Source organism: Mustela nigripes, chromosome 13 (genome assembly GCF_022355385.1).
Source record: "Mustela nigripes isolate SB6536 chromosome 13, MUSNIG.SB6536, whole genome shotgun sequence".
Lineage (NCBI taxonomy): Eukaryota > Metazoa > Chordata > Mammalia > Carnivora > Mustelidae > Mustela > Mustela nigripes.
This window is the reverse complement of record NC_081569.1, coordinates 3889778-3916916: the sequence shown is the minus strand read 5'-3', so window position 1 is coordinate 3916916 and position 27139 is coordinate 3889778. Positions and strand designations below refer to the sequence as shown.

The following is a 27139-nucleotide window of genomic DNA, read 5'->3' as shown; positions in this document are numbered from 1 at the left end:
GCACGGCTCTTCCAACAGCCTACAACGAGAAGACCCCTTCGCCCAGAAAAGCTCTGTCCCGCCATCTGAGGCGCTCAGACTGTTCCAACAGACCTTGGGGTTCTCCAGCTGTGTTCGGTCACCACCGGCTCCTCGACACCTTTCTGACTGTCTACAGAGTGTGTCCCAAGCCCCATCAGAGAATCAAATCAAAGCTATGAATCCTTTCCCCAGGGGAAAAAAAGCGACCTGCACCCCAAACACTGTGACCTTTTAAGGGGTATAGGGACCCCAGGACAGGAACTGTGTGCTGTCGGTATTTGGCAGCCCTGTCCTCTGCTAACGGGTCACTGATGCTGACGGCTGTCAGGTGCATGTGGGACCCAGGGATCGGGGTGACCCCACATGGGAAAAGAACCACAGGTAGAGCGGTTTGCTGGTTTGCTGGGGCCGCGACCTCAGGCTCTGCAGGGGCAGGTCACACATGAGCTTTCCTTCCCCAACTACGGCTCCACTTTGGGGCACCTGGGGTCTCTAAAATGTCATCGGGTCAGGCAGCCCTACGGCACCGGAGGGGCTCAGATCAAAGCCTGGAGAGGAATCCTGTCCAGGGGCGGCATCCGGGGACCGAGGGACGAGAGCGTGCGACGGGACGACTGCCTTACCTTCGTCAGTTGCTGCTCCGAGGAGAACCCCAGGCCAAACACGGTGTTGGCTCTGCTGTCAGCCCACTGCCCGAACTTCTGCGACGTCTTGGTGAAGGTCATGTTGGGCGTGATGGTGCTGTTGATGATCACCTGCAGGAAAGAGCCAGAAGAAGAGGAGCTGAACGCTGGATCTGACCTGGACAGAGCACCCAGCGCGCACCCTCGCCCCACGGCGCCTGCCCCCAGGGCCTGCCAGCACAGCCTCCGCCGCATCAGACACACACCCATAATCAGGGGTCCCTGCAGAGACCCCAAAACAGACAGTCGCTCTACAATATCTTACAGTTGGCGGGAAAAAGTCTGCCCTAAGGAGAGACTAGTTTCCCAAACTGCTGTTTATTTCCCCAAAGCTCCGGGGCACCAATAGCCTTTAGCGGGGAGCCAGCCACGCCGCACACTCTCGGAGGAGCCGCGCTACATCCCTTTTCAAGCACCTGGAGCCCCCGTGTGCTCCATCAGTGACTGGGGCTCACCGTTCCCCGACAAGAAGGAACAGCCATGCTCCGACCGGGATGACCGTGGACGGGTAATTTACAGAGAAAGCAACGGTCGTGGTACGAGTGGGGTGTAGAGAAGCCGTCGGCAGGGGTGCAGGGACCGGGCGCTCAATGGTGCCCCTCCGTGGCCTGAAAGGGGAGGAAGAGGCCACAGGCTGCAGAAGGCCAGGGTCACGGTGCAGCCACAGGCTGTCTTGACAGACGAGTCTGCGCCCGGCATCCCCCCGGAGGGGAGCCCACAGAGCCGATACCCTCGCTTCTGCCTGTGGTCCCTGCCAGCGGCCGGCCCCACCCAGAAGCCAGAGACTCCGCGGACGCAGGGCTGGAGCCCGCAGATCAGCCTCTCGGAGACCCCGGCAGGGGAACGAGGGCACCGAGTGAAGCGGGGGTAAAAGGAGGCCCTCCAGCCCCGGCGGGGTCCGGCCGGCGGGGTCCGGCCTTCGGCGTCTACCGAGCATCTGCTCGCCCAGCGCGCTGCTCACCGAGGACAAGGGGCGGAAGAGTCCGGACTCCTGATCCTCCCGCCGCCAGGAGTAGGAAGAGGGGAGAGACGTGTAAACAAACAACCACTGAACGATCCAAAAGTGTCACTGAGTAATCAGCAGTTAGGCTCACCCCGGCAGAAGCCCTTCGAAGCCCTAGGCCTCCCAGGGACACTCGTGGGGAAAGCGGATGTCTGTGCCAGGCTGGAGGGCAGAACCCACAGCTCACGGCCCCCGTGAAAGAGTCTGTGACGATCTGAGCAGAAACACAGCCTTCTGAGTGCGGGCACACCTGGCTCCGCGGCTTCACTTTGTCCCGTACCCCGATAACCGATAACCGCACTTTCTACCAACTGAAGGTTCGCGGCAACCCTGCGGGCGCGGCCGTCCCAACAGCTTTCGCTCCATTCGCCTCTCGGTGTCACATCGGGATTATTCTTGTAGCATTTCAAACATTCTCAATTCCTGTCCTTGGGATGATGACCCGTGATCGTTGACGGCAACTCACCGAAAGCTCAGGGGATTGTTAGCATTTTTTGCAATAAAACTGCATTTTTAAATTAAGGCGTGGACTTTTCCCAAAGTCCTGCTGTGGCACGCGGAGCGGACGGACGCAGCACACACATGACGAGCCTGTGGGAAACCACAAGGCTCACGTAATGTGCTTAATCGTGACACTGGCTTTATTGCCTTGGTCTGGAACTGAACCCACGTATCTCTGTGGTTGTGCCTGTAAGAATGCTAAAGGATGACTCTACTAGCAGTTTTCCTTATTAAGGGAATGTGCATTCTCGACAGTCAGCTCTACTCATTACTGATAAAACAGGGAAAAGAAAACGCTGATGAGCATGACCTCCCTTTCCATGGTGGGAATGTCAGCCGATTATTTCGCTGAAGGACGGACCTTCTGGCCACAGATTCTTGCTTTAACTAATAAGGAGACCCAAACAGGGAGTCAGAGTCGCCTCTAGAAACAGAGGTATCATCGCTATGTGTGTATGAATGCCTACTGAGCTTTCTCTTTCTCTTTTTTAAAGATTTTATTTATTTGAGAGAGAGCGAGAGCATGAGAGAGTGAGCATGGGCAGGGGGAGAGGCAGATGGAGAGGGAGAAGCAGGCTCCTCAGGATTCGATCCCAGGATTCGATCATGACCTGAGCTGAAGGCGGACGCTTAACGTCTGAGCTCCCCAGGCGCCCCGCCCCCTACTGAGTTTTCTAAGGAGGCATTAGCTCAAGTACAAACCTTGTTTATTTGCCAAAATAACTCTGGAAGTTAATACGAAGAACAGCAATTGCTACATATTGAGCATGTCTTGAATGGTTTACTTCCATCAGCTCGTGTGACATGTGCGGTGGGACTATCCCCTCCATGTCACAGGGGAAATGACCTGGTAAGGAGCAGAGCCTAGAGAAAAGACTCAGAAACCTGCATTTGGAATTTCTGTACAACATGCTTCTCATTCTGCACCATGGACGCCTCCACTGAACTCCCCGTTCTTTCCCTTTGACCATCATAACTCCTAGAACACCACAGTTCACGCGAGTGAAGACACGTGACCAAGCATTTTTCAGATAGCGATGCAAGCAGAGCGGGTCCAGAGCTCTGCCTGCTGTCACCCGACACTATCAGAGATGGGGGCAGAGGAGTGGGGCATGGAAAATGCAGACCTAAACCAGGAGCGAGCATGAAGAAATGCTTCTGGGACCTCAGAGGTTGGCTGGGGTCTGGCTCAGCCCCAGGTGGGACTGATATGGTGCAATCAGAGCAGGCTGAGGGCAGGTGTGTGGCGGGGCGCTGGATCAGAGTGGATCACGTGATCCCAGAAAGCCAACCCCGGTCACCTCCCAATTACCAGAATTCTGGGAGGGTGAAGCAATCACCAGACCCATTCAGAATCCTGATTCTTTCTAGATCTTTGTGCTCCTATGCCTCTAAGTCAGCCTCCAAAACCCCTCCCCAAAGCCCTCTTGAAAAGCAGAGGACAGAGGCTGAGCGGAGTACAGGACACACCTCCCGAGCTCGCCCCAAACACGCTGTCCCAGGGTCAGTCAGGCTAGAACAACAGAGGCGAGGACCCCTGGTATTTCTTTGCAGTGTAATAATTCCCAAGGCACTTTTTCACACCATCTTCTTTCTCATCCCCATTTTTACAGATGGGAAAACTGAGGCTCAACAAAGTCAAATGACACGTTCAAGGTCACAGAGCTAGTAAGTGGTTAAAAGGAATATAAAGTATGTACTACTTACAGAGCAAGGACAAACAGGCTTCAAGAGCTGAATCTGTATCCTGCTGGGGGTTCATTTAGCTTCTCAAACCTGTAGACTCAATTTTCTTTCTTTCTTTCTTTCTTTCTTTTTTTTTTTTCTGGAAAATTCTCAACCATTCTAAGAACACCGCTTCTGCTCCGTCTTCTCTGCTCTCCTCTGGGGCTCCAAGTACACATATGCTAGACCTCCTGAGTGCGCCCAACACAGTTCACGTTCCTACCGGTTCTTATCACCCTGATTCTTGGTTCTCTCTGTTTCAATCTGGATATATGTTCTATCGGTCTGTCCCCCAGTTCATTAATCCCGGCTCCTGACAGAACCCATCTGCTGCTAAACTGAGTCACTGTACTCAATTTTAGACTCTGCATTTTTTTTAGTTCTAGAATGTTCATTTGATTCTTTAAAAAAAAAAAAAAATGTCTAAGTCTTTGGGGGCTATCCTTCCTGTCATCTACTTTGTCCATTTCCCCCTCTGTTTCCTTGAAGATAATAATCATGGTTCTTCAGAAATGCTCGATGCTGACTCTGACGTCTGGATTGTGCCGGAACCTGGTTCTACTATCTGGGTTTTGCTTCTCTTGACTCTAGGCCGATGGTCTTGCGTCTCTGGGTGTCCAGGCTTTTTCACCGTATGGTGGGAAATGGGTATGAAAGGGCCGGTTAGGGTTCCACGGGATTCTGTCGCCTACACAGGACGTGTCCTCCCTTGTCTGCTGGGCAGGTAGGAATCCAAGATATCCTTATTTCGCTCTGGGACGGAGCTGTGTCAGGGCCCCATTTCCGGTCTGGTGAGGCTCCCTCTGCCTCTGCCTCAGGGCAGGCCCTCTAGGGCTTTCCACTGGGAGCCTGGCCGGTCTCTATCTCCACTTCCCCGAGAGACGCTTCAGGAGATTCAGTTCTGTTTGTCAGACGTCCCCAGCTTTGCTCTGAGGCCTTCCAAATTTTAACTTCCAAATCGGGCAAACCTCAGCAGGAGAAGCTGGCCGTGTGTCTGGGCCACTCGCTCCCCAGCCTCTCATTCTAGCTCCCAAGTCCCTCCTGCTCTGCTTTTCCCGGGAGTCGAGCATGGATTTTCAGCCTCTACCTCCTGCCGCACCGGCGAGTGCCCTTCCCAGGGGAGGAGGGTACAGAGACGCCCCCCCCACCCCCGCCGCGAGTCTCCCCCTCCCGCTGTCTCTGGGGCTCTCGGGTCTTTGCTGTTCCCTTCCAGACCCCTTGGGGAGGTCTTCGTTCTAAGCACTGTAAATAGGACCCGCAGCGACATTCAGCCTGTCTCTGCAGACCCACACCCACGTTCAGCCGCATCTAGTGGGGAAGCCAGCCGTGGCCTAAAGACCCTCTGGCCCCCACTGTTCCCTGCCCCGGGGGCTTCTCTCCTCCCCCAGCAGCGTCCACCTGCAGCTTGGCCTGGCCAACGCTCACGGCAGAAAAGAGCTGCCAACTGCCATTGTCATCGTCATCTCTGAGCGGTCCTCACTTCTCTGGAATTTTAGTCCCTTGTGTTCACGGTGTTTCTATGGTTTCGATGGTTTCCTTCCTTCCTCCCTTCCTGTCGTTTCCTGATGCCTGCCTTTCTTTCTTTTTAAGATTTTGTTTATACGACAGAGAGAGAGCACAAGCAGGGGGAGCAGCAGACAGAGCGAGAGGGAGAAGCAGCCTACGTGGGGCTCGATCCCAGGACCCTGGGATCATGACCCGAGCTGAAGGCAGAGGCTGAACTGACTGAGCCGCCCAGGCCCCCCTCTCCAGTGCCTTTCAATTGCCATTATCTGGGCTCTGCTTTCAGCTGCCAGAAGGACCACCGCATGCCAGAATGTATATAATTTACTCAAAAACTCAAGTGCTGACTCTGGGAAAGTTCAGAGAGATGCAATTTACTCTGTGTCTCAGGTGACATTTTCTGCTGTGGGAAGCATTAACTCGCACAGGGTGCTGTTTATCTCAGGAGGCAAACCCGTACTGCGAGGCACCCATCTGGCTCGTTCGCGGGACTTCAGCGGGTGGGTCCCATTGGTGGCAGACGCTCCGCAGATGCCCCCGTGCCCGCTCCGAGCAAGGATCCCAGACCCCCAAACAACTGCCCAGCTCACTGCTCCCTTTCTGTCACCCACACGCAAATGAGTCAGTGGGGAGGTGTCCCCCAGCCTGTGATTTAGTTCCCGACCCCGGCCCCCGCCCCTTATTCTCTTGTCTCACAAGAGAAGGAGGGTCCGTTCATCTGCCCAGAAGTCAGCCAGCCTGTGCCCTAGGTCCCTTCCTCACCCTGCCTCCAGCGGCTCCTCCCACCGACACACCTGCACTGGACACTCGCCACCACAACCATCTCTGAATTCCAGTGGTGTCCTGCGGCCAGGTTCCCACTCTGCAAGTGACTCCCTAAATCGACAGGTCCCCCAAGCCAACCCTGAGCTGGCTCTGTTCCACAGCTTCGGAGTCAGCCCCCCTCCCCTCCACACCCCCCCCATCTGATTTCTCTTAGCTGCCTGGTTTGGCTCGCACGCCACCGCACCGCCGCAGCCTTCAGGAGCCGCAGAGCTGGAGGAGAGAGCGGCTGACACTTGGACAAATCACTAAAAGCCCAGCTAAGAGGACTAAAAGCACTTTCTCAAAGCAAGTCATTTTATCTGTATTTAAGCCCAATGTATCCTTGGATAACTTCACCGACACCCATGCAAACCCAGCTCGAGGACAGCAGATGAAGTGACAGCATCAACAGACAAAAGGAAGCAGGTCAGCCTGATTCACCACCCCTAGCAGAACATCCCGGCACGAGGCGCGGCGATGCCAGCTCAGAAGCCCAGAGAAGGGAAGAGGTAATAATAATAATAGAATAGAAGAAAATAATAATAACAACAACAATAATAATAACAATAACAATAACAGAGATAATAATAATAGAATAGAAAAATAATAACAATAACGACAATAATATAATAACCATAACAACAATAACAATGACAATAATAATAATAATAATAATAAAGGCACCTTGCAGATATTCACTCATCAAACACAACTGCCTACCTCCTGGGTGCCAGGCACTGCCACGTGTGCTCAGCAGAACCCTGTCCTGTCTCCTCCTGTTTGCTTAAAGGAGAGAACCAGCCCCTGCCAGTCTTTAGATATCTTTGCCACACCAGCTGCGGCCGTCCAAACACGGAAGAAGACACGCGGCTCGCGTGACATCGTGTCAGGATGCGCTGCTCTACCGGCCGGGGCCAGCCTGCTGCAACCCAAGCGCTGGGCAGTTGGAGTCCCGGGGGTCTGACCACAGGCGCCGGCCTGCCAAGCCTCACTGGCCGTGCGAAACTGGGCTGGGTGACTGCCTGTCCTCGACCTCAACTGTGAAATGAAAACTTCTGGGCTCCCTTCCTCCGTAGGAGGAAGGGTTGTGACAACTGGAAGGAAAAGACAGGATTGAGGCACCCGACCAACGTCATCTGCAGTTTTCGCTCTGCTGAGAGAACGCTGCTGAAAGGAGGGATTCTGTCTTAGGACAAGAAGCCTCGTCAGGAGATCAGGAGGAGACGAGGCTCTCCCAACTTCCCTCGAGGACATTCCAATGGAGGCTTCTCTGCTTTGGGGGCGCTGAGGAGCAAGAAGCATCCACCAGGCCCCATTCCCCTGCTCAAACCCCCAGTCCCCTGCTTCCAAGGGCTTCTGGCCTACAGGCAGAGGGTGGGGCAGGCTTCAGGCAGGAGAGGGGAGCCGGTCAGAAGGCTACAAAAAGGGGCGCCTGGGTGGCTCAGTGGGTTAAAGCCTCTGCCTTTGGCTCCAGTCATGATCCCGGAGTTCTGGGAACAAGCCCCGCATCGGGCTCTCTGCTCTGCAGGGGGCCTGCTTCCCCTCTCTCTCTGCCTGCTTGTGATCTCTGCCTGTCAAATAAATAAATAAAATGTTAAAAAAAAAAAAAAAAAGAAGGCTACGAAAATTCTGAGCAAACAAAAGGTGCTCAACATCCCTCCTCCTTAGCGAAATGCAAATTAAAACCACAGTGAGACAGCACCTCACACCTGTCACAACAGCCAGGACTGAAAAGACAAGAGGGGCGTCTGGGTGGCGCAGTCTGGTAAGCGCCTGACTCTTGGTTTCAGCTTGGGTCGTGATCTCAGGGTTATGGGATGGAGCCCCCCATCAGGCTCTGTGCTCAGCGGGGAGTCTGCTTGGGGTTCTCCCCCTTTGCTGGGACTTCTCTCGCTCTCAAATAAATAAATCTTTTCTTAATGATTTTATTGATTTGTGACAGAGAGCGAGAGAAGGAACACAAGCAAGAAGGAGCAGGAGAGTAAAGCAGGCTCCCTGCTGAGCAGGGAGCCTGAGGTGGGGCTCGATCCCACAACTCTGGGATCATGACCTGAGCTGAAGGCAGACACTGAACGACTGAGCCACCGAGGCGCTCCTCAAATAAATAAGTCTTAAAAAAAAAAAAAAAGAAAGAAAAGAAAAAAAAGACAAGAAATAACAGGTGTTGGCGAGGATGTGGAGGAAAGGGAACCCTCGGGCACTGCTGGTGGGAACGTAAACTGGTGCAGCCCTTGTGGAAAACAGTACAGAGGTTCCTCAAAAAATCAAAAATAAAATTACCCTACGATCCAGTCATTCACTATTGGGTATTTACCCAAAGAAAATGAAAACACTAATTTAAAAAGATACGCACCCTTGTGTTTCCCGGGCATTATCTACAGTCGCCAAAGTAGGTGCGGAAGCAGCCCAGTGTTCGTCCCCAATGAACGGGCCAAGGGCGCGGGCGTGTGCGCACAACAGAGCATCCCTCAGGCTGGGGGAAGGAGCTCTCCCCACCTATGATCGCGTGGATGGACCTAGAAGGAGTCAGGCTACAGGGAGCAAGTCAAAGGCAAATGCCATCTGATTTCACTCATTTGTGGAATCCCCAAAATAAACGGACCAACAAAAAAACAGAACAAACCGCCGGTTGTCAGAGGGGAGGGAGGTGGGAGGGAAAGAGGAAATCTGTAAGGGCCCCTGAGAGGGGTGAACTTCCGGGTAGAAGATCAATAAATGAGTCATGGGGACGAGAAGTACAGCATAGGGAAAACAGCCCATAATCCTGTAAAAGTGTCTGTTGGTGACCGACAGTGACTACCCTTCTCGCGAGGAGCACCGCGTGAGGGACGGAACTGTCCAACACATGGTGCGCCTGAAACCCAGACAACACTGCAGGCTAGTCATACTCCAATTAAAAAAAAAGACTTGGGGCGCCTGACGGTTCAGTGGGTTAAAACCTCTGCCTTCAGCGACGCCTGGGTGGCTCAGTTGGTTAAGCGGCTGCCTTCAGCTCAGCTCAGGTCCTGATCCCAGCGTCCTGGGATCGAGTCCCACATCGGGCTCCTTGCCCCGCAGGGAGCCTGCTTCTCCCTCTGCCTCTGCCTGCCACTCTGTCTGCCTGTGCTCGCTCTCACTCACTCTCTCTCTGACAAATAAATAAATAAAATCTTTAAAAAAACAAAAACAGGGGCGCCTGGGTGGCTCAGGTCATGATCCCAGGGTCCTGGGATCGAGCCCCGCATCGGGCTCTCTGCTAAGCGGGGAGCCTGCTTCCTCCTCTCTCTCTCTGCCTACTTGTGGTTTCTGTCTGTCAAATAAATAAATAAAATCTTTAAAAAAAACAAAAACAAAAACAAAAAAACCTCTGCCTTCGGCTCAGGTCATGATCCCAGGGTCCTGGGATCCAGCCCCGCATCGGGCTCTCTGCTCAGCTGGGAGCCTGCTTACCCCTCTCTCTCTGCCTGCCTCTCTGCCTACTTGTGATCTGTCAAATAAAGAAATAAAAAATCTTAAAAAAAAAAAGACTTTCAGGACAAGTTATGGTCTTAAAATACTAGGCATAAATGTGAGGCCCTTCAAAAGCAGACTCTCTGACCAACTAAAAAGGGAATGAATTTGTGCTTTTCTTTCTTTTTTTTTTCCCAGCCTAAATTGATAGGGAATGAAAATGGGGAAGCGGTTTAGAGGGAAAATAGGGGAATTCTGCTTCAAATACAGTGAATTTCATTTTCTTCTTTTATAAGTGACTTTGTTGATTTACCTAATTATTCTAAGTAAACTACCTCCAAAATGGTGCTTGAACTCACAATCCCAAGATCAAGAGTCACACACCCCACTGACTGAGATGCCTGGGTGCCCCAGATACACTGAGTTTAGGGTGACAGCAGATAATGGAAATTGTAAAACTGTCCAGTGGGATGAACACTGCCTAAAGACAGAAAAGAAATCATAAAGCCTCAAATCTACTTTTTTTTCTGTTAACTTGGCGATACTTCTGTTGCTATCCCTTCTTTACTCTGCCGCCATAGCAACGTGGCAAAAATATCAAGGAAGACAGCAGAATAATACAAATACCTGGGGAAAAAGGTATTTCAAGAAATTCTCCAAAATCTTTTAATCAAATTCGATCGCTAGGAATGATAACATAAAAACCAGACTAGATCTAACACCTATCTAGTTATAATTGCTGGGACGTGTGCAATATGCCAGCATTCTCATGCACACTAGAAGAACAGACTCTGCAGAAAGCAATCTGGTCACAGTGGTCACATGCCATGAATCAATGATTACTATCTCAGCATACCGTATTTTCTCCAGGAATCGAACCTAAGGAACTACCCAAAAGAAAGCAATAGGTACATGATGAAAATGAGTGGGAGAACTTGTTTTATAAAGATGCTCATTATCTAGACCAGGAAAAAACTGGAAGCCACGAACATAGGCAACCATAAGGGGAGAGATTAAGAAGAGTGCAGGCCCTTGGTGGAACTGTTACACAAGCATTAAAATGCTAGTTACGAAGACAACGTGGTAACAGGGAAATAATCTTCTTCTTTTTTTTTTCCCCTCATTTGCCATAATCTTTTTAAATTTATTTTTAATTTATTTTCAGCATAACAGTATTCATTATTTTTGCACCACACCCAGTGCTCCATGCAATCTGTTTTAAATGGAAAAAAAAAAAAAAGGCAGGGTGTGGCTTAGACCAGCGTCATGACTGTAACAGGAACACCTGTGTAACGTGGCAGGAATTGGGTGCATCCTTTCCCTCCACTTTGAAACATAGCGTAGTGACATTTTTTCCCAAGATTTTACTTATTTGTTTGAGAGAGAGAGAGAGGGAGGGAGAATCTGAAGCAGACTCTGCTCTGAGCACAGAGCCCAAGGCGGAACTCGATTCCAGGACCCCGAGATCACAACATGAGCCAAAACCAAGAGACAGACACTTAACGGACTGAGCCCCCGGGGCACCCCCGTATCCTATGGTTCTTGCTGACAAGGCAGGGACTGGGAATGGTGACATTGGCCTCCGGGTGGTACCTTGGCTCCATCCACGCTGATGATGCGATAGCTGTTCCTGGTGACATCGTAGAAGTAGGAAACGGTGACCGCCTGCTTGCTCGCCGGCACCCAGTTCTTCTTGGTGCTGGGGTCGATCTGGAAGACGTGCGCCCGTGTGGTGAAGATGGGCTGTTCTCTGCAGGAGGAGAGGAGGGCGCGTGAGGGTCAGAGCAGGATTTCGCAAGTCATTTAGGACGTCTCGCCCCACCTCCTGCGGTCCCCAAAGATCTCAACGGCTTATTGGAAGAGATGCATATACAGGAGGACAAGTAAACTAAGACCAGGGGGAAGGAGAGAGGCCGGCACGGGAGTCACGGAAACCCACCCCCCATGGGCTGTGGGCGACTGGCAAGGAGCGACTCGCTCTACATGCGGGTCCCGAGTCCTCGCTTCCTGCCAAGCATCCCGGTCCTGTCTGACATCCCGCCGGCACACTCGGGATGCTGTGATGCATTTCTTTTGGAGGATCCTGCCACAATTTTAGGATTTGCAATCCATGTGCAACTTCCTATTATATTTCTAGTAAGTCATTCTCAAATTCGCAGCATCTTACCCAAGACGCGTTCGTTCGTAATGGACGGAGCCTTAAGGTTTTATGGTCCCAACTTAGAAATCTTTGGAGGTTCAGGAGCTTAACTCAGGAAATCCTTCCCTTTTGCTATTCTTGCCTCTGTAGGGTTGTTGCTCTTTGGCTCCTGTAAATCCTTAACATGACTGTCAACCAGATGGACACAGGATCCAGGTTTCTTTCTGGAAAGTGGGGAACTGTTTTGATCTTGACAATAAAGGATCAAGAAATAAACCAGATGGATAAAAATCTGAAACCGATGCCACAGCATTTCATTCTGTAAGCTATCGACCTCACAAAGTAATGTAAAAGGAGACACAAACTCATTACAAAATAGACTTAATTTTAAAGAAAGGGTTTTTGGGCAAACTGGCTCAAAAAATCCTTTAAGTGTTCCAAATATGATCACACAGGGGCGGCGGGGTGTGGGGGGCGGGAAGCAGCTCCCAGCAGGTAAAAGTGGCCCCACTGTTCATGAGATGCCTCAAATCTACTTGTTGCTGTTGTTAACTTGGTGATATTTCTGTTGAAGTATCATGTTCATGAGATTTAATGAGCATTTATTAGAGATAAAAACAAAACCAAAAAGTAACTCAAAACACATTAATTTTTAACATCCTTACAGTGTCCAAAGGGGTGGCATAAAATATAGGACACTCAGTGGATATAAAAAAAAAAAAAAAAATCAAAGGGAGAAAGTGAATTTCAAGTGTTCTGGTCTCCAGATGGAGAGGTTTTAGGCAAAGCAGTCTTTGAACCTGTTCTGCCTAGACGAGGCTCATTACTGGAAAGAAAGCTCTTTTAGAAGAGAATCGTCTTCCTAGAAAAGCAATTTACTATTTGAGCCTCCTGCAAAGAATACTATCGCCATAAACATCAGCATCAACCATCAGTCGTGGCTGCAGACCCGTTTCCATGACCGCTCTTCCAGGAGAACAAAAGCCAAAGGCATGCTACTTGTGCTAACTCAATGCAATGGGTTCAAGAGGCCAGCTTTCCAGAAGAACCAATGGAAGCATTTCTTGCCCCCCGAAATCTCCCTTCTAGAACCAGAGGAGGACAAGCCCTTCCGGGAACGTGGATCACTCGGACGTCTGTCTTTCTTCAACCGTGGTTAAGTGTACCCACCCTCCCGAGCCTCAACTGACACCCTCCCAGCCACGGGGTGACAGGACTTAGAGACAAAAAGAACATTCTTGCTGCAGTTTCCCGCATCGGTCGTCACCAGGAGGGCCAGCCTGCGGGGGAGCCTGTGTGCCCACGACAGCCGCGTTCATTGTCAAGTCCCCGCGGGGAAGTCTGGCATCTGGGCTCCCCAGCTGTGTTACCACCAGCCCAGGCACCATATTTTGCTAATCATCGAAGTACAGCACCGGAAAGGAAAACGCCTGCTCACACGGAATCCTGCAGATGCGAGAGGAGGCGACGGTTGGAAGGACAGTAACCGCAGGAGAGAGTTTTAGAGGAATTCTGCAATGTATACAAACACCGAATCATGCTGTGTACTTAAAACTAACGTGATGTTATACGCTAATTATTCCTCAATTAAAGAAAAAAATAATTGCCTTGTGCACAATTCTCTCTGCCTCCCTCCCACGGAGCACTAACGAGCGGGGGAGGGGCACCCGGGTCAGGCAAGAGCCCCAGCGGCTGGGGCAGGGGCCCGGCTCTCTCACCCGCACTCACGTCCTCCACACTGAGCAAGAGGGACTGGGTCTGGGCTTTAGCGCCTCCAGACCAGTGTTTCCTAAACCTCTGACGGAAATTAGCTGAGCACTTCATAAAAAGCAAGTTTCTGGGCCCCAACCTGCTCGCCACCGCCTCCCACCCCCGTCCCGCAGGAACTTGGCTCTCCAGGGACCAGCCTGGGGAGCTCCGTTTTTAATAAGAGCTCCGGGTGATTCTGATCCTCAGAGAAGCTGCGGAGAAACCCACAATGAGACATTAACAGGTGATCTAGACAAAAGACGGAAGAAGTGAGCCTATGGCCAGCATCTCGCCTCCTCCGCAAAGACACTACGAGCTTTGAATGATTCCAGATCTTCCTCCCACAGCCTGAAGGGGACTATGGTGATACCTGATACCGAGGACAGGATTTTGGGGGTGCAAAGCGTGCGGAGGCAGAAGTGCTCTGGGTAGAGATGGGGGGGGGGGCGGGAAGGCCGTGTGGCCAAGCCATCACTGACTTCAAGCACTCTGTGTCCCTGAGCCCGGCAGGACAGAGGAAGTGAGGGGAGCAGGGAGACCAGAGACCAGGCAGGAAGGACAGGGAGGCTTCCTGACCGGGGATAAGCCAAAGTCAAGAGTCACCTGTGAGGTGTGATTCAGGTCAAGTTGAGCACAGGGACATGAAGACGTCCCCATCTCCAGACCTGCCGGCTGGGCTCTGGGGATGGACCAAAGCTATGGTGGGCCGCCCTGGGGACCCTGGCCAGAAATGCAAGGATGTCAGAAGAGGAAGGACCGTGGACCCAGCTGGCCACAACGTCCGTGGCTGCAGCCCGGGTGTCCCGTGGTCAGGCCTCTGCAAGGGGAGAGGTGCGGGGAGTCCCACACCCCTGCTGAGGACAAGCATGGGGGAGACCAGAGACCTCATTCCTCAGTCCTGGGCAAGCTGGGGCCAGTGTGATCGCAGCCTTGAACCCAGGAAACTGCCCACAGGACTGAGATTTCCACAAGAATAACCGCGTCTGAGGCCAGTGGGGAGTTCTAATGAATTCTTCTAAAATTCACAAATCTAATGGTGTTTAAAGAAAAGGAGGAAGAAAGGATTAAAAAAGTCAGTATTTACTGACTCCTTCCACCTGCCATGTTTTACACGTGACCTCTCCTCTAGGATCATAAAGATCCTTTGTGGGAGGTGTGCAGGTGACGAAATGGGGTCTCAGAGAGGCCAAGGACCTGCCTTGGGTTATACAGTCAGTGACAGATTTGAGACGCGAAAGCAGGTCCAAGGGACATGGTCCCCTTCCTCTTAAGCATTACGCTCCACTCTTTTGGAAAGAATAGCTTTCTGTAAGACACAGCTTCTGATGTGGTTCTCAGTGATCCCCACCTCCTAGTAATTACTCCCTATGGAATCCCCCTTCTCGCCCCGAGCTTGAGGATGGTGGTGGCGGAGGGACCTGTGGCTTGTTTTAAACAAGAGTACAGCAAAGGTGATGGGATGTCATTGCGCAAGTAAGCTACACGAGATTGTGAGGTGTGTCTTGCTAGCAGATTCTCCTGACTCTCTTGATGGCTTTGGTGAGGTGTGTTGCCATGCTGGGGGGACCCACATTTGCAGGAACTGAGAGTGGCCTCCAGCCAACAGCCAGAGGGAAACTGAGGCCCTAAACTGAGGCCCTTCGCCCAACACCCCCTGGGGAACTGAAATTCTTCCAACAAACCACTTGGAAACTTGGGGATCAGATCTCTCCTGAGACCCCCACCCCTCTTTGACACCTTAAAGATACTTCCTAAGAGACCCAGAAGCAGAGGACACAGCTAAGCCACGCCCAGACTCTGGACCCAGAGTCTTTTGTTTTAAGCTGCTAAGGTGGTGGCAATTTATTACTCAGTAAAAGAGAACTAATACCTTGACCGTCATAGAAAGTCTACTACATATCACAAATCCTGACATCGGGATGGGCAAAATCAGAGAAGTCTATAAACCTCGCCCCCAAATTCAGAAACGCAGATTCCCAGCTCTGAGAGATCATCTTGCCTCACCTGGAAAAGCAGAAGTGCTGGAACTAGGACACAGGAGTCAGTTCCAATAAGTGTGCAAATCAGTATAAATAGAAAAATTCAAGAGAAGCAGAACTTTCCAACTCAGGAGACCGCCTTTCCCTCTCAGCAGGGAAAAGCTGAAGAGAGTGTGTATCAGAGAACAGAAACTACCTTCATACCCAATTTTATTCTCTTTTCTTTGCTGTTCGATGCTTAGGGAGTGGATTTCAAAAATACTCCCATTCCTTCTTCAATGCTTTAAATAGAAAGCAGATGTTTCCGGATGGCGAAACGTTGCTTTAGGCAGACAATATAACCCACTGTTCCCTCGCACAGTCTTTTTAGAGCTGAATAAACACCAATTGCTGCTCATTGAACACATTTTGGAACCTGACAGTAATTGTCCCCGAGAATAATTAGACACTCTGTGCAACATATGTATGTTTGGAATATGAAACCCACTCAGCAGAGACACCACTCCTGCTCTAAACGGTTTCTGGCTCCGTGTAAGAGAATTCTGCAAAGAACTGGCAGGACTAATTTTTGCAGGGGAAAAAATAAAAAGAAAAATGATGTTTTAATTTATCATCACCCTCCACTTGCCACAGCAATGCTCAGCTCCACGCTTTTTCGGATACGGGTCTGTGAAACCTCACCATTCTTATTATTCCTACTTCTGCTTGACTTGAATGAAAACCAAACCATCCAGACATTATTTTGCAGCTATTTAAACAGTGTTTCATGGTCTCACAGGAAGCCCTGGCTAGTTTATCTATCTCGGGTCTCAAACCCCTCCAAACATCCAACACTCAGCACCAAGAGAAACGCTCACCACCAAGCTCGACAGATTAAGGTAAGGCACGCACCCCCCCACCCCACCCCCTCCCCCCAACTGTCGCAAAGACCTTCCCTGGCTCTAGCCCCCATCGGACACACTCCAGGTGTGTTAGAATGTCCCCCCAGCCCGGACCGCCTGGCCCTGCTCCTCACCTGTCAGCATTTCCAGGTGCCCCCGCACATGCCCTGTCTTGATCCTAAACATCCCACCCTCTTTGCCGGTCGGAAGACCTCCTCTTCGTCCTTCACATGCAGTCACGGCCTCCTGAAATGTCCCATCTGCGCCCCAGGACACGGACCCTGGACTGAGTGTCTGTCACAGGTACCAGCAGTGTGGGCTCTCCTGGCTTTGAGCCAGTTGGTTATTAACCTGGTTATTAACCGGGGTGGTTAATAAGGCCCTTCACAGGGATGCCTGGGTGGCTCAGTTGGTTAAGTCTCTTTCTTCGGCTCCAGTCATGATCCCAGGGTCCTGGGATCGAGTCCCGCATTGGGCTCCTTGCTCGGCAAGGAGCCTACTTCTCTCTCCGCCTCTGCCTGCCACTCTGCCTGCTTGTGTGGGCTCTCTCGCTCTCTCTCTCTCTGACAAATAAATAAATAAAATCTTTAAACAAACAAACAAAAAAATAAGGCCCTTCGCAGACAGGGTCAAGCCTCCAAAGACGAGGACCCAGAGTGGATAACAAAGGAAAGATGGACAGAAGGTCCGTCTAGTACATTCTCCATCCGAGACTCGAACTCATGACTGTGTTATGGCTCTCCTTGCATACCAACCCCCGTAATAAATAGAACAGAATGAAGCTACTGTTATTTGCAGCTAATGTGACCGCCACACCTACAGTGCCCAGGAAAATCAACTGAAAAAGTGAGCATGAGTAATAAAGTTCAGTAAGATGGCTAGTTACAAGATTAACAAAAAATAAACTCAACAGCCTTCTTCTAGATGCAAACAACCTTGCAGGTGATGTAACAGATTTTTAAAGATCCCTTAGAGAGCAGCAAACAGAAAGATACCATTTCTAGAAATCTATAGAAGTGTGCAAGATCTGCCTCAAAAACATCAAGACAAGAATTTCTGGAGAGAGGGGCGCCTGGGTGGCTCAGTTGGTTGGACGACTGCCTTCGGCTCAGGTCATGATCCCGGAGTCCCGGGATCGAGTCCCGCATCGGGCTCCCAGCTCCATGGGGAGTCTGCTTCTCCCTCTGACCTTCTCCCCTCTCATGCTCTCTCTCACTCAAATAAATAAAAATAATAATAATTAAAAAAAAGAATTTCTGGAGAGAATTTCTAAAGGCACAGAAAAGCAGACTTTAATAAATAAAACACATTCTGTTCTTAAATAGGAAAAGTCAATATAAAGATATCAAATACTTTTGGGGCGCCTGGGGGGCTCAGTGGGTTAAGCCTCTGCCTTCAGCTCAGGTCATAATCTCAGGGTCCTGGATCGAGCCCCGCATCGGGCTCTCTGCTCAGCGGGGAACCTGCTTCTCCCTCTCACTTTCCTCTATGTGTGTTCTCTCTCTCTCTCTTTCAAATAAATAAATTCAGTCCTTAAACAAAAAAAAAGTCAAGTACCCCTAAACTAATCCGTACATTTGTCACAGCATCAGCAGGAGTATCTTGAGAACCAAGACAGGGCTATTCATGTGGGAAACTCGCCCCACGAAGACAGCCAGGAAAATTCTGAAAATGGAGAGCAGTGAAATTCAGCCCTGTCGGATAATGAAATACTTAACTGTAGAGTCCAGCACGTGAAACAGGGGGTTATCGAGCAAAGAAGTAAATTAATGGAACAGAACAACCAAGTTAGAAGCCCGAGGAACTGAGCACATGGTGTAGGTGGTGCTTCTTATCCATGGGGGGCACGGGAGTCGCCCCACATACCCTGTTACAACAAGGGGTTAGCAACTCTCCGGGGAAAGCCTGCACCTGCACCTGCACCTGGCCAGAAGTCTGTCTCCACGCCTGGTCTGAGCCCTGCCAAGTGAGTCAGGGCAGACCCAGTCTATCAAAGTTATTTCTACCTGCCCCCAAACTGCCCAGATTAACCCAGCTGATTAAGGAGAAAGCTCACGTAAGTCACATCTGTCACCAGCCCTCCAAGGACTGGGGATTCTCTTTTCGGGTCACATTTACATCAGAGAACGGAATGAGGCAAGTGACCCTGTGGAATGCTGATGGGCTTTGTTAATGATGCTGCCTTAGGTCCCAGGAGGCGGGACAGTTTCTCGGGAGCCCTCCGCACACATTCTCTGTGGGTCCTCCTATGATATGGGGCTGACCAAGTTCCGGGACGAGGTCACAGGCTGCGGGGCTGCCCCAGATCAGATCCACTCCCATGTGCTCTGGGAAAGGGCCAGGAGTCTCCAACAGTGGGTGGGGACCCTGACAGTGAGGAGGGGAAGAAGCAGAGTTTCAGAACATCAAAGCTGATATGGAAGGCAACTACTTGCGTGGGGGTAGCGTGGGGGCTCTTCTGAGGACGAAGGATAAGAAAACAGATTATGGGAGGACAAGACCAAGGGAGGAACAAGAGAGAACATAAAACAAAACTCACCAGGGTGACAAGTGAAAGGGACGTGAGGGAAGCTTCCGGGGGACCAGTGATGTTCCGTATCTTCATCTGGGTGATGCTTACATCATTGTGCTCACTTTGTAAAAACTCACTGAGCTGTACACATATAATTTATGTATGCACTTTTCTGTATATATGTTACAACTAAAAAAATTTTCCTTAAAAATACATCTTATGCAAAACTGACAAAAATGATGATACACCAGAAATAAATCTGGTTAAAGAACTGTTTTAAAAGAAACAACCCACCTCTCTGAAAACTATAAAACACTGATGAAAGAAACTGAGGATATTACAGGAACATTCCATGCTCATGGATTAGAAAAACAAATATTGTTAAAACGTCGTATTATCCCAAGCAACTTATACATTTTAGGCAATCCCCATCAAAATACATTTTTCAACAAAACTAGAACAAACAATCTGAAAAATCTGTGTGGAACCACAGAAGACCCTACAAAGCCAAAGCAATCTTAAAAAAGAAAAGTAAAGCTGGCAGCATCACAATTACTGACTTCAAGCTCTATCCACAAAGCTGTCGTCATGAAAACAGTATCGTGCCAGCACAAAAACAGACACACAGATCTATGGAACAGAACAGAAAACCCAGAAATGGACCCTGGACTCTATGGTCAACTCCTCTTCAACAAAGCAGGAAAGAATATCTAATGGGAAAAAGACCATCTCTTCAACAAATGGCTTGGGGAAACTGGACAGCCTCATGCAGAAGAATGAAACCAGACCATCACTCTCTTTTACCATACACAAAAGCAAACTGAAAATGGACTAAAGACCCAAATGTGAGACCTGAAACCATAAACATCCTAGAGGAGAGCACATGCATTAATCTCTGACTTCATCCACAGAAGTATGTTTCTAGGTCTGTCTCCCGAGACAAGGGAAATAAAAACAAAAATGAACTGTTGGGACGACATCAAAATAAAAATCTTCTGTACAGCAAAGGACACAATCAACAAAACAAAAAGGCGACCCACTGGATGGGAGAAGATATTCGCACACAATGTATCTAATAAACGGTTAGTATCTAAAATCTATAAAGAACTTATCAACTCAACACCCCCCAAAATGAACAATCCAATTAAAAAACGGGCAGAAGACACGAACAGACATTTCTTCAGAGGTGGCATCCGGACGGCCAACAGACTCCGGGGAAGACGCTCCCCCTCCCTCTTCATCAGGAACATGTACATCAAACGACAATGAGGAACCACATCACACCTGACAGAGCGGTTAAAATCAACAACACAAGAAACTAAAGGCGTTGGTGAGGATGCGGAGAAAGGGGGACCCCCGTGTGCTGTGGGTGGGAACGCAAACTGGAGCAGCCACTGTGGAAAACAACATGGAGCTTCCTCAAAAAATTAAAAACAGAGCTACCCTACGACCTAGCAATCACACTACTGGGTATTTACTCCAAGAACACAAAAACACTAATGCAAAGAAAGGGATACATGCCCCTGATGTTTATAGCAGCAACACACACACACACACACACACACACACACACACACACTGGAATATTATTCAGCTCTTAAAAAAAAAAAATGGAATCGTGACATTTGCAATGACATTGGGGAGCGAGACAGTATTCTGCTGAGTGAGATAAGTCGGTCAGAGAAAGACAAATCCCGTATGATTTCACTGCTATGTGGAAGTGAAGAAACAAAGAAAAAAGATGAACCAAGAAACAAACTGCTGGTGACCAGCAGGAGGGGGACAGGGGAATGGGCAAAACAGGTGACGGGGACGCAGGAGGTCGCCCGTCCTGATGAGCGCCGGGCAGTGTACGGAAGTGTTTCATCAGCATATCGTACACCTGACACTAATATGACACTGTATGTGAACCGGAAATGAAATAAACACTTTTAAAAACCGCACCTCGGGGGCGCCTGGGTGGCTCAGTGGGTTAAAGCCTCTGCCTTCGGCTCAGGTCATGATCCCAGGGTCCTGGGATCGAGTCCCGCATCGGGCTGTCTGCTCAGCGGGGAGCCTGCTTCCCCCCCCCCTCTCTGCCTGCCTCTCTGGCTGCTTGTGATTTCTGTCAAATAAATAAATAAATAACCGCACCTCGTCATCAGTTACGCTGTCACCCCATCTTCATGTGGCCCCGTCTATCCCCGTCCAGACCCTCTCTCCCTGCTGCGCACTTCCACCCTCCGCCGCCCCCCGCACCACTCTTCTGGGCCTGGCAGGTGCGGGGCAAGAGGCCCTCCAGACGCCGCAGGTGTGCCCGGAGACAAGCCGGCACCGCGGTGCGCGCGGCTGCGGGAGCGGAGAGAGGAGACGAGGCCGGAGGGGGGGCCCGGCTGGATACCCCCAGACGCTGACCGCCACACTAAGGAAATGAGTCTCCACCTTGGGGCCACCCACTCCCACCTGGGCTCCACGGAAGGTTTATGTCCAGGCCATTTTCTCTTCAAATACATTCCAAGAAATACACGTGTAGGAAAATGTGAGATGCATCTGGCTAGTTGTTTTCTTCACCATGTGGTGTCACCTTTAGGAAACAGTACCCTCCGGGCACCTGGGTGGCTCGGTCAGTTAAACATCTGACCTCAGCTCTGGTCATGACCTTGGGGTCCTTGATTGGCGCCCCATGTCAGGCTCTGCTCTCCATGGGGAGTCTGCTTCTCCCCCTCCCTCTGTCCTCTCCCTCTGCTTGTGCTCACTCTCTCTCTCTCCAATAAATAAATAAAATCTTTAAAAAAATAAAAAAGAAAGAAATGGCATTCTCCATCGAAGACCGCTGGAAGTCATCCGGGAGCTGTGTGCTCGCCACACGCAAACTGACCGTCACCTCGATGGGCACCTTCTGTCCGTGTTCACCCTGCGGGAGGCGTCCTGTCTTGGGATTTTAGCATGGATTCATGCTAAAATTCATGCTATCTCCTGCTGTGTGTGGCATACTGAGCTTTTATGCTATCAGAACTCATTCTATCTGAATCTATGGTGGAAAGAAAAAAGGGAGTTTTAAACAAAAAAGCAGCGTTTTATGATTCATGGACTGTGAACACCAAGCCAAGAATCAGATCACCCAGGTGATGATTTCTGAAAAGCCCGGCGGCGAGCTGCCCAGGTCGTAACGATTAATGAGTCCTGGGACGGCTAATTCAGGGGAGCCCCAAATGCGGCTGGAGAAGCGGTCCATGCTCTTCCTCGCGCTCTAATACATCTGGGCACAGAGTTCCTTAGGACACTGCAATGACAACAAAATACAGAAGACTCGATGCCAAACATGAGATGAGAATGTGACTTGGCGACAGTACGCCCCATCACAGCAGACGCGATGTTCTTAAAGGACCGGAAAACACATGCTCCTAACCTTAAATGCTGGGGACTGGCGTTCCCGTCTGTAGTAAAAATGGGGAGAAGGCGGTGTGACTGCTAACGGGTTCTGGGTTTCTTGGAGGAGGGATCAAAATGTTCTAAAATTAGATTGTGCTGATGGTTGCCCCAGTTCTGAATAAAAAAAAAAAAAATCAGTGAATTGTATATTTTATAAAACTGACTTGTACTGTACTTGAGTTACGTCACAATAAAATGACTTTGGTGTGTGTTTGTTTGTTTTGTTTGAAGATCAACTGTGCGTGAGAACGGGCAGAAAGAAGACCCAGTGACTGAGTTTTCGGGCTGCCGCGGCTGAGAGGGACCTGCACGGTGCTGAGCCCGCAGGGTGTACAGCCACCCAGCAGAAACGCCGGAAGGCGGACAGGGTCCCTTTCTGGGGCAAGTACCTCGAGGGGTCCCCTGGGTCGACCACACCACACAGAGCCCACAGGGAGAAAGGAGGGGACACACGACCGAAGCAGGGACCCAGCACAGCAGGAAGAGGAGCAAGGAGCAGGTCCTGAAACTTAAGAAAGTCCTCAGGCCACCCAGGCGGACGACCGGGGGCTTCATGCCCTCTAGAAGGCTACCAGGCTGCTCTACCTTTTCTGAGAAAGGAAAACAAAGGGACAGAAACCCGAATGAGGGACTAACAAGATTTGAGTCCTCCTTGGTCTCAGGGCCATTACAGGACACTTTGTCCTCATCAGGGACAAGGCTGAAGAAGTGGAGGGACTTCTGGACAAGTCAGGAGGAGCCGTGTCAGGGCCCCGGGGCAGGGGATGCTCTCCCTGCCTGTGCGACCTGGGGCCAGTCACCTCACTCTGAGTCCCACCAGCCCAAGGGACTGTGCAAAATGCTTGTCACAAACAGCTGCCTGGTAAAGGGACGTTGTAAGACGCTAGTTACGGCAGAGACCCCGCTGCGCGGACGACCGTCCCTTTCCTACCTTGGACAGCTCAAGTCGCCCGGACACAATCCAGCCGAGCCGTCTCTCCTAAAAGCATCAAATTAAACAAAAAAAAAAATCTTTAAGAAGAGTAACTATGTGTGTTCATAATTAAAAAAAATTTTTTTTGTTCAAAGTTTAAAAGTCTGAGACTTGTTTTCTCCTCTACTGATGAATTAGTACTGGTTGTGGCTAATTGCTTTCATGGTTCACACTTTTAGTTTCCTGCGTGGCCGCCGGGTGGGGGTGGGTGGGGATTCTAGTTCCAGTTCGAGAAGCCAAACCCTCGTTAAGGGCATGGCTACTGCTCTGAATTCAGATTTTGGGGGAGAGAAGCTGTTTTTGTTTTCGTAGACTTACTCTTGTTCAGAACGAAAAACATGCGGTGTGAGGGGGCTGGTAACTTGCCAAGCCCCCTGCAGAAGATGTAAAACACAGAACCGAAGGTGCAGACACACCTTCAATGCACGCCCTGACGCCTTCATTTATGCCATCAACTGGCCTCTCGGGCTCTTCGATTTTTTACGTATTTCAGAAAACTTCATTCATAAAAATAGGTGGCAACTCTAAAGTTGCCAGATTTGGCGTGCGTGTGCGTGCACAGACACACAGACAGACAGACACACACACACACACACACACTACAGGATTTCTGGCTAAACTTGACTTTCAGATAAACCATGGACAGTTTTTATGTTATTGAGTTATAATTCAGACACCACACAACTCCCCCTTGGGAAGTATACGATTCTGTGGGTTTCGGTTTGCTCACGTAAGTGTGCGGCACCACCACTGTCTGACCTCGGAGCATTTTCAGGAACCCCCCCCTCCATATCCCATGCTCATTAGCGCTCACTCCCGCTTCCCCTCTGCCCGCTCCAGTAACCACCGATGCACGCTCGGTCTCCATCGATCTGCCCTCCCCGGACACTTCCCATAAATGCAGTCACACAGGTCGTGTGGGCCACGTCTGGCCGTCCTCACCAAGCACAGTGTCTTCGAGGGTCATGCATGTTGGGCATGTCTCACTACCTCACCGGGTTCTGTGGGGGACATCAGTTGGCTGTACGGACACACTACATTTCGTCTCTCCGTCCTTCAGGAGAGGGACATCTGTGTGGTTCCCACCTTTTGGCTCTTGTAAAGAATGCTGCTGTGTCCTACCTTCAGGTGGACCTGTGTTTTCTTGGCTCTTGGGTACGTCCATAGGCGTGGAATTGCGGGGTCACAGGGCCGCTCTGGGGAGGGGCTGGAGCCTGTCCGAGAGGCCGCACCACCCTGGGTCTGGTGACCACACCCCACAGTGACAGAACTGTGCCTCCTCTGTGTTCCCACACCTTCCTTGGTGGCTGCTGCCGAAGGAAGGAACCAGACCGCTTACCTCAGTCTTTTATGAACAGGAGAATTTGTTCATGCTTTGAGAAATATAAAAAACACAGAGAGGTGGGGTTTAGAGAGAGGCAAGAAAGGGATTCGGTAGATAGCGCAGCCAGGGGTTTTTGTTTTGTTTTGTTTCGTTTTTTAAAGATTTTATGTATTTGACAGAGAGAGAGAAATCACAAGTAGGCAGAGAGGCAGAGAGAGAGAGAGAGGAGGAAGCAGACTCCCTGCTGAGCAGAGAGCCCGACGCGGGGCTCGATCCCAGAACCCTGGGATCATGGCCCGAGCTGAAGGCAGAGGCTTAACCCACTGAGCCACCCAGGTGCCCCCCAGCCAGTGGTTTTTACGTAAGGCAACCTCGGAAGACGCAAGCAAACCTGTAGACTGGGGGTGGGCCACATTTCAAGGTCAAGAAGACGTCCTTCTGGGTTCTGCCCTTCTCCGTTTGTCCAGAGTGACCTGGACAGTTATGGCTCTGCATCCCCGTGCCCTAGGGTGGGAGGAGTGGCTTATAGGAGCCCCCAATCCCCTGGGAGCACCTCCACTCTTCTTATAACTGCAAGGACAGGAGAGCTCCAGATCCTTCTAGAACCTCTTTTGTGCAGCTGGGAAAGCCCTGGCTGCTCCTGGCCACTCCTGGCTAATGGTGTCTACCTGCAGAGGCCCAACAGTCTGACCTGGTACCCCCCATCCCAGAGCCCGTGGCGCTCCTGTCCCCAGATCTCAGCTACTGTCCTCGCTTCTGGCATCTCATCCCAGCAAGGAGCATGTGGGGCCTCCCTCCCCACAGCCACAGGAGCCACGTTCACGGTCATCTACGGACAGCCAGTCGACCGCACCGTCAAGCTCTGCAGCCTTAGGAAACTGTTCTTGCCCCAGCCCCCTGCCCGGACCCTTGGTCCAGACCCCCCAGGAGCAGGGTCCCCACACGGCACGGGTCCCGGGAGGCTGCAGGGGCCATCTCTTTGTTGTCACTTATCCGGAAAGCATGCGGGGCTTACGGAAGAAAGTTTGCTGCTCCTCCCAAAAGGTAAACATAGAATCATCCTAGGACCCAGCAACTCTAGGCACACACCCAAAAGTACTGAAAGCAGGGACTCACAGAGGCTTGGACACTCCCGCTCACGGCCCGGTTCACAACAGGCATGAGGCCGAAACAGCCCACGTGTCCACCGACAGATGAGCGGGTAGACATGCAACGGATCAGTATTTAGGCATCAAAGGGAGGGCATTTTGATGCCTGTGACAACACAGGTGAACCCTGAAAATAAAGCTAAGTGAGATAAGCCAGCCACAGAAGGATAAAAACGGTATGGTTCCACTTCTGTGACCCAAACAGTCAAATGCATAGAGACAGAAAGTAGAAGGTGATTATCAGGAGCTGGGGGGCGTGGGGGGTGTGGTGTTAGGGCTCCGTGGGGACAGAGTTTCTGTTTGGAAAGATGAAGAGGATCTGGAGGTGGATGGTGGTGACAGGTGCATGGCGCTGTGAATGTTCTCCATGCCGCTGAATTGCAAATGCATCTAGAAATCGTTACAATGGAGAACTTGATGTTGCGAATGTTTTACCACGAAAGCAGAGTGGCTGGAGAACTTGAATGTCTCTCAGAATCTCTTGCTTTGGAGAAAAGAAAACAAACAGCAAGAAAAGAAGGAAGGGGAAGAAAACCTTGTAGGTTTCAGAATTCCCACAAAACCTAGCCAAAACTAGGGCTGCCAAGGACACAGTATTAAGAGAAAAGGTTACAGGATAGCATCCTGCTCTGCTCCCATTCTTATAAATACGCATACTAATATCGATACATACTTACTTAACAAACATTTACCAGCAGCTGCACGAGAGGGCTGAGCTGGGCACTGAAAACACCCCAGGAAATAAGCCTAAGGCATTGCCTCAGGATCCAGGGAGCTCCTTCCCTGTCTGTGTCCGGGCCCGTGTGTATGCAAGGGGACAAGTGTGGAAAGGTGACCATGTAGCCGGGGTGTTCTCTGGCAGGACCAGGCTCATCAAAACATGCAATGTGGACCGGTATCTGGGCAAGGGAGAGGCCCCTGTCTCTTGCTTCCCAAGCTTAAGGTCAAAGGCACAACCACGTGCACCAAACAAGACAGGGGTGAGAGGACCCCAACCCCCCCTATGGACAGAGGGAGAGAGGCTGGTACTCCCAAGAACTTTCTACAGCAAGGCGTGAAACTTGCAAAGAGGGGAAATCTCATGGTAAGTGTTCCTAGAGTGCCGGTATGCACCCCCCCCACACACACACAGCAATGATGATGAAGCGGGCAGGAGAAAGCTTCAGGGACAAGGGAAATATTTACGGCATACACTGGAGTGACCATTTCCTGGGTATGTACGTACCTCCGGACTCACTAAGCTGTATCCATTAAATACGCACAATTTGGGCGCCTGGGTGGCTCAGTGGGTTAAGCCGCTGCCTTCGGCTCAGGTCATGATCTCAGGGTGCTGGGATCGAGTCCCACATCGGG

General features: G+C 50.7%; 1 protein-coding gene across 1 annotated transcript in view; it reads right to left on the bottom strand.

Moving 5' to 3' along the window:
• Positions 1–27139, bottom strand: part of HOMER2 (homer scaffold protein 2) — a gene marked incomplete at its 3' end in the record, with an annotated part of 79916 nt that overhangs the window by 24212 nt on the left and 28565 nt on the right. Inside the window, exons 2-3 of the mRNA XM_059371169.1 lie at positions 11263–11419; positions 645–776 (exon numbers count right to left, since the gene is read on the bottom strand). Coding sequence (XP_059227152.1) covers positions 645–776; positions 11263–11419 — 289 coding nt within the window. The remainder of the gene's footprint in view (positions 1–644; positions 777–11262; positions 11420–27139) is intronic.